The sequence below is a fragment of the Sinocyclocheilus rhinocerous genome, unplaced genomic scaffold (genome assembly GCF_001515625.1).
Source record: "Sinocyclocheilus rhinocerous isolate Xijiao unplaced genomic scaffold, SAMN03320098_v1.1 scaffold387, whole genome shotgun sequence".
In the NCBI taxonomy this organism is placed as follows: Eukaryota; Metazoa; Chordata; class Actinopteri; order Cypriniformes; family Cyprinidae; genus Sinocyclocheilus; species Sinocyclocheilus rhinocerous.
Genome location: NW_015651557.1, coordinates 729,608 through 740,777, shown reverse-complemented (window position 1 = coordinate 740,777; position 11,170 = coordinate 729,608). Strand labels below are relative to the sequence as shown.

The 11,170-nt window shown below is 39.7% G+C and overlaps 1 protein-coding gene across 2 annotated transcripts; it reads left to right on the top strand.

Annotated features, from left to right (window-relative positions):
• Positions 1–2,444: 2,444 nt before the first annotated feature.
• LOC107713171 (protein sprouty homolog 4-like) lies at positions 2,445–7,670 on the top strand. Of its 2 annotated transcripts, none has more exons than XM_016518604.1 (2): positions 2,445–2,620; positions 3,945–7,670. In XM_016518604.1, the coding sequence occupies exon 2, from the start codon at positions 3,996–3,998 to the stop codon at positions 4,923–4,925; it is 930 nt and encodes a 309-aa protein (XP_016374090.1). In that variant the 5' UTR covers positions 2,445–2,620; positions 3,945–3,995; the 3' UTR covers positions 4,926–7,670. The 2 variants fall into 2 exon arrangements, with proteins under 2 accessions (XP_016374090.1, XP_016374089.1); XM_016518603.1 differs by having other exon boundaries at positions 2,445–2,624.
• The last annotated feature ends 3,500 nt before the right edge of the window (positions 7,671–11,170 follow it).

The following is an 11,170-nucleotide window of genomic DNA, read 5'->3' as shown; positions in this document are numbered from 1 at the left end:
CAACAGGTCACGCTTCATCGCTAGTTTGTCCCATGGGTGAGAGTTCAGGGCCGCTCCTGTCAATTCTCTGAAGAAGGGTCGAGGGTCACCATCTCACCAAGAGCTCGGCTTTCCCCTCTGTATCAGCAGGGGACCAGAAGGGGCCTACCCCTTCTTCCCACATAGGCCCAGATCTCCAAAGGCTTGCATTCTCCGCATATATCCCTCACACAAGCTCCTTCCTGTGGGCTTGGCCTGAAACTGAGGGACCCCCCAATTGGCCACAGGCTGCTGCTTGTTAAATCAGGTCACCACGCTAGTCTGGCCTGAAAGCAACAGGACATATTTAAGTAAAAGTATTGAGCATTCATGAAAAATTATACTTAAAGTATTTGTTTTTTGCATTTAGGAAGGTGATTAAACTTTATGCATAATACAGTGGGGTTGTTAATTTTGACTTTTAATTTTTAATTTTAATTTTTTTAATACAAACTACAATCCAATTTAAAATGCTTTATTTATGAACCGTAACTGCTTGCACAGATAAATAAATAAATAAATAAATCTCTTAACCATCTAATATTAAAAAAAAAAAAATAAAACAAAGTTTCAACCTTAGTAAAAAGTAATACATTTAAAATACATTTATTTCACACTAAGTAAAGTTCAAATCTATTAACATATTTACTGATATCGCGCGAGACTTACTGATACAACAATTCCAATTAAACTTTATTTGGAGTACTTATTTGGAGGTGCACAATGCACATTTCTTAATATTAAGCCTAAAATGTGTTTTAATGTCACTACTGATGAGGATTATATGATCTTTGCATAATATCAGTCTTTAAATGCAATATATTCAAAGTGTACTTAAAGTATACTTGCAATAGTTCAACTTGAGCACAATCAAATATACTTCAGTATATCTTTAGTTAGACTTCAGCACTACATTTGCACAATTAAAGTGCATTAAGCACAAAATCAGTTGTTCCAATTTAGCATACTAAAGTATGTTTAGTATACCAGTTTAGTATACTAAAAGTACAATTGCATTGCATTTTTATTAAGTACATAAATATGCATTTGTAGTATACTTAACATGAAATAAATGTATTTCAACTATATTTTAGTAGGCTATATTTATGTTTCACTAGGAAATAAATAAATACAAATAAATAAATAAACATATTCATCAGTGATTTATCATTAGATTTATATGACATTAGGCAGAAACCATTTCCATGGTATAGAACAAATTGTGTATTGGAGATGTTAAATTGAGTCATTTGATAATCCTATTCTCAGTTTGTGGTCATTTGCACCAAATGGAAAACACTGTGTTCAAAGAGTGCATGTAGGGCTACTATATTTAGCACTGTCTCCTTCCCCAAGGTTGCCATCTAATCAATACTAAAAGTATTTTATGCTGTTTCTTTTTTCATTTTTTTTTTCTCCATAGAGTTACATTTTAGCACAGTATACATTGCATACAACAAAGCTATAATAATGAAACCATTTATCTCCTAAATTTAGCACATCAAATGATGTGATTGTATTTTTAATATGAAAGCAGATGTTGTCATGGAAATGTGTGCTAAGGTAGAGGCTGCCCATTAACATTTGACAGCATTAGTCAAGCCACAAGCTGGGAATTATCCGTGGGGGGAAGGGTAGACAGAGGGGTGCTATAAAGGATATTCACACACATTTCCTGCTTGTGGGATCGTTACAAATCGACAACATCCTGTTCTTTTGTTGATCCTGCATGACCTCATGCTGCTGCGTCATAAACGTGTTTTTGCTACTCCAGTGCAGCCAAACTGGAAATGAGAAATCAAAATGGGACCGCTTAAATGCAAACTATCTCACACGCTATCTTTTCCCCCTTCCATTTTAAGCAAGACCTATCGTTCCTTACATGTTTTCTGAATACCCAAAATGAGGATAAAGTGCACGCCACTCGAGGCTTACAAATTAACCCGTGGTGATGAAACTCAAAAGTGTTTTGGACTAAAACGTTATCGTGCAATTTCATATATCCACTGCGTCATATCAAAAATAACACATGACCCCAGCAGCAAGTTCAAACTGTCCAGTAAATGCGCAGTTGCCTTAAATTTCCTTTCAAGATGATTACGCTTCCATACCGTAACAGGTCAGGACCTTTGGAAGACACGCACGAATAAGGCAATGTATAGAAAACACGAATTAAAGCAGTAGTAGCCGCCTTCTTCATGTAATCCGCTTTGACATTGCCCTTGTGACGAAAAGTCCCCATTCTTCCATTCATGAAATCTTGAAACGGCGCATGCGCAGTAAAATCCGGAGCTCTCCCATTCATAAAAGTGTAACCCCCGAGTCGTAATGCCCTCCCATTCACAAAACAACAAAAAAAACCCTGTCAAAGCATCTGCGCAGTACGTTTCTTACCCTCCCATTCATAAAAAGCAATTCCCCTCATGTAGTTGCAACATCATATGGAGAAGACTGTCCTTACTGCAGTGCACATCGCACGGATAGTCGTCCGGATTTTTTTCCTCTTCGTGGCTTCGTTTGGATCTATCTATCATTCTCTCTCTGGTATTGGAATATATCGCAACACTCTGTTCATCTGAGAAGAAATGATCTGTTTTCTAATGCAAGTGAGTTTTTCATTTATCTTAAAAATATATCCGTGTTTGTGTGTATATATATATATAAATATTTTTTTTTGTAAATGTATCCAAGTGTCAAGGACAACGCTATAACATGGAGTTTATATTCTTGCTTCAAATCGAGTCGTTTCCATTCTGCTGGTTTATCACAAAGCGCCGATACAGCCGTTCTTTAGCTACGCATTGTAGGTGTATTTGTGCCTTGTGTAAATATTTAACTACGGTAACTAACCACGACAGGATCGTGGGCGATTTAAGAATGAAATGTACACGTAGAACAGGTGAGAATTCGAGGTTAACCGTATACGCGTCGTTTCCTTCGACCGGGGAAGCGACAGAAGGCTATTTCGTGTTGCGTATCATGATCCGCGTTTGTTCGCGTTCTATCTAATACCATCGCGTGACGCTTCTCTGCAGCTCGAAGCACTGAAGCTCATCTTAAGCATTAAAACCGTTTTAGCACTAAATGGAGATCAGTCAGAGACGTTAGTCAGACATTGCTGTATTTATGTTCCTTGGGGTTTTAGATTCTGGTAAATATGTAATGGTTCTTGTTAAACACGCCGTTTGAATTTGGTCTGCTTTGTATGAAACTGTAATTGTGGCACGCCAACATATAAATCGTCGTTTCAGACGACACTGCTTTAGAGGCTGCAGGCTTGCGTACAAGAGAAGCACAGAAGCAACGCAACTTCAATATATTACATAGCTCACGCAGAAATCTAGCAACAGGTTGATATTTGTCATATCATATAGCCTACAGTTTTCTTCAGCCTTCTGTAGCGAACAGATAGGCTGTGTAACATTTTAAAGGACCGTACAACGAAAACATTTCACTGGATTAACTGTTTAAAACGTGCAGCTGCGTTTAGGAGAGTATTTTACCTATAAAACTCAATTAATAGCGTCCATTTAACTGTAATATTCCTAATCTAACTTCATCAGAGTTGTGAATTGTAATTTAATTGTTTAAGAAATGTTGTGAATCTTAATCCTAGGTTAATCTACTTTATATTTGCTTTATTCAGAATAAACCCCTCCCATCAGAACACTAGTGCAGGCTTGTGCTTAATACTAATACATCTGATTGTGGAAGTGAACGTTTATACAGGTTCCTTTTTGAAATCCTAATAATGAGTTATAATTAAATATACCTAACAATGTTACACATGCAATTTTCTCTGTTATGCAAAGGGCCCATTTTAGATGTATTTGTGGTCTTTTTCCACACAAACCGATCGTTAGGTTATCTGATCAGAATTCTGTGTGGGTGGTTTTCAGTACTAAGCTGTGCTGTGGTCTTTGCAGGAGTGCTAAATGCTGACCTGAGCTCTGGTATATGAGGAACACAACCTACAGATGGAGTCAAGGGTTCCTCACTACATTCCTGGAGTCTCCTCCTCCATCATGGTGCAGCCTTTGCTGGACAGCCGCGTTCCCTACGGACGGCTCCAGCACCCATTAACTATTTACCCCATTGACCAAATGAAATCTTTACATTTGGAGAATGACTACATTGACACCCCTGCTGTGATCTCACAACCAAGCCACAAGGCAAGCACGAGGGGGCAGGAAGTCCTGCTGGGAGCCCCGCACCATCCTCATCTGCCCCGCTGCGAGGTCCCAGATGCCACCACACATCCCTGGATTTCCTTCAGTGGTCGGCCCAGCTCCGTCAGCAGCAGCAGCAGCACCTCCTCCGACCAAAAGCTGCTGGACCATGCAGCTCCCACCCCTGTTGTAGATCCGTACACTACTGGCAATGGCCACGGCAGGACCCTAGGTGCAGAGCAATCCAAGGCGTTGAGCTCCAAGACTCAGAATGTGAAGGCGGTTGCGGCACTGCCAGTGGAGAATAAGCACGCGCCGCTGTGTGAGAAATGCAGCAAATGCCGATGCACGGAGTGCACTTTGCCCCGGGCCCTGCCCTCGTGTTGGGTTTGCAACCAAGAGTGCCTGTGCTCAGCGAAGAACCTAGTGGACTCTGTCACTTGCATGTGTCTAGTCAAGGGCGTCTTCTACCACTGCACTGATGAGGACGAGGAAGGCTCCTGCGCTGACAAGCCGTGCTCCTGCTCGCACTCGAACTGTTGCGCGCGCTGGTCCTTCATGGCGGCCGTTTCGTTGGTGCTGCCCTGCCTGATGTGTTATTTGCCCGCCACTGGTTGCGCCAAGCTTTCGCAGAAGTGCTACGACGGCATAAGCCGCCCAGGCTGCCGCTGCAAAAGCACCCAGCCCTGCAAGGTGGCAGAGGTCAAGGCCTGTCATCTGGAAAAACAGGCCTCATGATGGCGTGCCAGAAACGGACAGTACAAAGTGACTCGCGAGCAAAGTTCGCAAGACCTTCTCCGATAGCGGTGTACTTCCCAAAATCACGGTACTTAAAGTTCACGCATGATCCTCGCGCTCAAGGCATCCTGCCGTAAATCAGTAGCAACGTTTGACTGACCAAAGGGCACAAATCATTATTTTACTCATTCGTAAAGTACTACAACAAAGGAGAGGCCTGCGTTTTCTTCTCCTGGGGTTCTCGTGATGGCCGTGGGATCAAAGTCTTTGCCATTTCACCCCCTAGTAAAACAACTTGCTGACACAGAATGCATTTGCATTTGAGCAAAATGTCTGTTTGTAAGATTCCAATCTCTTCTCTGATGTTTATTTTCTCTTTGGGCGGCTTTGACAAGTCAAAGTAAATATCACCCATTCAAGAACACTCTATACTTTGGCAATCCCTCTCCGGATCTGGCACTGCGGAAAGGTTGCAGCGAATTCCAAGCTGATAACACATGTCACAATCAAAATAACCAGACTTCATCTCTGTGCACAGTACATTTACAAGCTTGTTATAGAGCTTTATTTCTTCTGTTGTTTGAAATGCAAACACGGGAGGTCATTTGGTTTCATTGAAGGATTCTAAGTTCCCTTGACCGTTGCGAAAGACATTGGTGACCGCCCGTAGCCACGTGACGGGATGTTTTCTATCTTCTATGGGGACAGATTGTTTGTTTTTGATGGCAAATGGGTAAAATAGCTTTCATAATTCCCTTTGAAAACATGCCATAGTATACATAAACTTCCATAATGATTCTTCCAAATGTTAGCGGTTCAATTTGTTGTAGACAATGACCTCAGGGATCATCAGTTCATCTGAATTACGTACAGCATGTGAATTCAGCTTGGAACTAGTCGGGTGACTCGAGTTAAGGGAACGGGCAGTGGTCAAAACACAGCAATTCAGACACCAAGCATTCATAAGCTACCAGGAGGATCGGGCCAGTAGTTACGGGAAAAGGAGAAGCTATAAAGTTAGCGTATACTACTCTGCCGCTTCTAAACAAAACTTGCCAATCGTATCACCATTATAATGAGGCAAAAGCACAGTATTATGTACAGTAGCATGTACAAAGTGTTTCACTGTAGTTGGAAAAATTCCTCTAGTTTACTACGCACCAAACTTAACGCTCTATGGACGTGCCCTAGTATCGAACTGCTTTCTCCACATATATATTTTGTTATATGTATAGTATAGAGATTTTGCCAAAGGAGTGCGCCATGGAGATTTCGTTGACCATTTTTATAACCGTTTGTTTCCAAGTGGGCATGCATTGTTGTACTCTAGCCAATTAGTGCGAAAGTAAGCTCTTAAAGGTACGGTGCTCTACTTCCCAGGATTCCTAGAGTCTGGGAGCACGAGGGAAAATTGTCGGCTTGCTCGACACAAACCCACGGTTCGCTCGTTTAGTCCCACATACTCCAACATTTGTACTTGTTGCACAAATCCGAAAAGCAGAAATACACTACTGTTCTTAGTCTTGAATGTATAAGGCTAGGGTTTAAGTCTTTTTGCAATCTAACCCGTGGATAGGTGCCAGAGTAGTTCTGAATGGAGAAGCTTGCGTAGCTGCATAGGGAAGAGTTGCAAATGTACCATAGATATCTTAGACTTCGACCTATGCAGGTTACACGTTCTTGTAAATAGTTTTAAGAAAAACTAGCTATATGTTTCAAATGTCCTGAGAAATTGCATGGTACAATTTAATTACAATTCAGTACAAAAGTATATAAATTAATTATTATATTTTGGGGAGGGCTGGGGGCGGGTGGGGGTAAAGATTATGTGGCTGTGGCATAGAAGGTAGGGTGTTTAGGTATTTCGATTACAAGCACTTGATTTAGAAAAGTGTGCCAGGCAATAAAAATACCTCTGTTAATGCTAGCCATGCCTCATCAGCACGAGAGAGGCACGGCTAATTCCCGGTTCCTCAGTGCCCCTGAAACTGTAGATTTAATTGAATTTGCAGAGGGAACGGCGTTTCGTCACGCTCAAAGTAACGCTTTTTCATCCCAATGTGGCCAAACATTTTGTTTTTCCTCCTTCCTCCTAAAATGGTGCAACATCTTCAGTGCTTGATTGACATATACAGCTGCTGTGTGTGAACTTGTCTGGGAGGAACGGGGATCCCTCTCAAGTAACATTCCATTCCATCCTATTCGGTGTTGCTTTTTCGCCCCACCTTCTCGCTTTTATTTTTCGTATTTCACAATTCTCTCAACTACGGAGAACGATACAGCTGTAAAATGTAAACTTTATGGTTGTTCGCCTAATATCCTGGCCTGCACGATGGAATTGAACGATCTTCCTTCTGTTGACCCGTTGCTGAGATGTTGTCATCAGGACGCTGTGACTAAATCTATTCATGGTACAGTTTCTTGGCCACTAGAAACCCATTCTTGTGTTTTAACCCACTTTAAGCTGCCTTCCAAACTGGGCTTGTACTCTCTGCGTTACTTTGGCTTCATTGTTCATGTTGAGGATTAAAGAAAAGAGCAATGTGCTTTTGTTTTGTTTAAAAAAGCAAAAAGCAAAAAAAAAATCTCTCACACATATGAAAATGTCCCTTTATAGATCTATTTATTTTGAAGTTCTATTTTATATAGTATTTATTTAGATGCCTACTTTTGTTTGTGAATAAAAGCTTATGTCAAAACGGAATGTACATTGAAATTGGAAAATATATATTGTTAAATATAAAACTCTGTGTGTTGTGTCTTCAGTGTCCCCTGCATTCATACAGTACATGCTATTGGAAAATATGATTATTTAAGACACACTGAAAAAAAATATATTACTTAGTATTTTTGACTTGTTTTCTAGTGCAAATATCTAAACGTTCTTGAATCAAGATAAAATTACTTAAGATATTAAGTCTTGTTTTGTGAAAAATGTATCAATTTTATTCGTTTTTGCTTAAAACATGAAAAAAATATCTGACAATGGGGTAAGAAAAGTCATCTTAATTCAAAGGGGAAACATGATTATTTTTCCTGACCCCACTGGCAGATAACGTTTTCTTGTTTTAAGCAAAAACTAACAAAATTTAAATATTTTCTTCAGAAAACAAGACCGAATATCTTAAGTCACTTTGCCTCTCAAGTAAATGTATCTTGATTTAAGAATGTTTAGATATCTGTTATGGAAAACAATACAAAAATACTAAGTAAGAAAATCATTTTATGAAGTGCATTTGTTGGTCAAATTCAAATAAAAAACAAAAACAAACGTAATGTAGTCAATTAAGAAATATTGTAGATGAGCTGTCTAATTTCCAAATAAATGGACATAAAATATTAGTTTAAATCTTTTTATCACTCGATGAAGTTATGAAACTTGAAGCTATGTATGGAATTGTTTTCCTGGCACTATAGATAGTTACACATTTTAGTAATTACTGCACAAAAATATGCCATTGAATCCCAAAAGTGACCAGTCAGAATTAAGTACTTCAGAGGGTTGTGAAATTATCATTTAAGGGTGTAAACCATTCAGATACAGTATTTTAGTGCTTTAAATAATACCCCTATGGTTACATCATAAAACAATGCTTTCATATATATTTTTCATATAATAATACCTCCGAAACTGAAATATATGGCCATTGGATGCTAAAGGGCAGATATAATATTTTGAGTTAAAACATAAATGCAACCATGTTCTGCAGGTATATAATATCTCTCTGAGTGTCCCTAAATCATCTTTGCACATGGAGGACGAGGTGCAGTCCTGGTTTCCTGCACAGACCCCTGGCTACAGGGAGAGGCTCTTACTTTACATGAGACTGCTCTTGTGTCAAGATATTGGCTCTCAAGGATCTGGGGCTGCAGCTCACGTAAAATCTTTACAAACCTGGATGACTCACACACCCATGAATCTGTTGACATCGATCCAAACACACTCACACAAGTACGTTCACCTATGAACCTACGTACATGAGCTATAAAAATCAGAATGTGACCTCAACAAAATCTCTGTTTGAAAGATTCCAATCTCTTCTTATGTTTATTTTCTTCTTGGGTGGGGAAAAGTCAAAGTAAATGTCACCCATTCAAAACCACTATATTTTGGCATTCAATCAATTCTGACTTCAATCAATTAATCAATTACCATTTTCTAAATTTAATCTGAGTGTGCCTCTTTCTTGTGCAAAAATCACTGTTATGCTGCTGGAATGCTGTAAGTCATTGCCAGGGCGTTGCTACCCTGTTGAAAAAACCAGCATATGCTGGTTTTTTCAACAGGGTATGTGGTGGCGATGTATTTGGAGTGGGTTTTAATGGGTTGCTATAGTCTTCTGGGTAGTATCTAGGGTTCTCTAGGCTATTCTGGGTAGTTGCTAGGTGCTTTCATATTGGCCCATGTCAACAGAGCCCACCTCCAAGTCTCTATAGGTACGTCTGCATGTACTCATTTTCACGAATCCGATCTGATTTCACATTCTATTTATATGAACCCCTAAACATTGCGATCCGATTCATGTTTGTTTACATGTGCATTACATGCATTCTGAAGAAAGCGTAGGTTTACTGCCCTGTTGCTGTGTTTAGAACCAGAGAAAGCCAGTGTGATAATGTTACCAGAGCTACTGTGAGACAGACTGCTGCAGGGATGCCATTTTTTTTGGTAGGATGGAAACAAGATCACATTGTACACTCTAAAAAAGTCTGGGTTGTTTCAACTCAACTTTGGGTCAAATATGGACTAACCCAACTTTTGGGTTAAAAATTTAATGTAAAAATGTAACCCAACGGTTGGGTTAGTCCATATTTGACCCAAAGTTGAGTTGAAACAACCCAGCATTTTTTAGAGTGTAGCACTTGTGCTGAAGTCAATGTTGTGTGTGTGTTAAACGCCAGAAATAAGGTCGGTGGTTAGCACAAACTTGTTTTATTCTATGACACAAAATACATCAGTAATACCCCCTTGTTTTAAAGTTTTACTTGCCTTGTTGGTTGCGAACAAGTGGCTAAATGGGACTACAGATGTTGTCAGTGACATTAAACGTCATCACGTTGAATAGGTTAACTCATCTACTCACTTTACTGTGTTCTTATCGCAATCTTGCAAACTATTCTAAATCAAAATTTCAGGGAAAATGTTTTTAAATAAAGACTAAAAGAGTCGATACTGTGATATAGTATATAGCCTGCTGACTGTATTTAGTTTTTAAAGGTTTAATTTGTGAATATCAATCCAATACAATCAAAATTTTATTTGGATCGAATCTGACCAATTGAATTGTTTACATGAAGTGCATTTCAGTCTAACTGAGCCATCAGTCCAATTACTAATGGATTATTTGGTTGCATGTGAATTTAGCTCCTGACATTCTGGGTTCCTTCTTCAGTGTAAGTCTACAGGACTTTTATTTGTCCCATTTAATTGCCCACCATTTGAACAGCATTAGTCTGTTCACTGTACAGAAGACTCTGTTGTCCATTCCTTCAGATTTCATCTCCAGCCCGCCCTAAACGTACTTGTCTGGACGTTTCTAGTGATCCTTAAGTACTTGATTAGCTGGTTCAGGTGTGTTTAATTGGGGAAAGAACTAAACTCTGCGGGACTCTTGCCCTCCAGGAGCAGGGTTGGACGCCCCTGGTTTAAACCAACTCTCACTGCATGCATCAAAGACCTGAACTCTTCTCCTCGCTGCTCTATCTGCCATCTGCTCTCGCTATGTCATGTGGCCAGTCATTTTGTACAATTCAGCCTGCGCATTTCCGAAGTGAACTCATCCATGCTGACTTGGTTCAAGAAAATGTCCTCTTGCAAATGACATATTGCAAAACTCCTGAGCACATCTGGTGCTGTACTCATGCCCTCCCCTCTCATTCTCATTCTGTATCTCTCTGTCAGCCCCCAGCCCTCCCTCACCAGGCTCGGATATGAATGCAATGCACCAGAGAGGCAAACAAGAGTGAAGCTCAGTGATTTGCAAAGCTGAAGTCAAAATGGAGAGGTTAAACTCTTCATGGAACGTCCTCTGGTTCATGTGTGTGTGTGTGCAAATCTGATCCTTGAATCATTTGATGTGTTTTAACAAGGTTATACTAGACTTCCTATACCTGCCAGAGTGGCCATTGCTATGCATTATGCAAACACAGCTAAAATCCATTTTAGTTAAACAGAAGAGTATTTTCTATGTGAATAACTTTATGGGTAGCATTTTACTTAAAGCCTTTATGTATAAAGCATTATA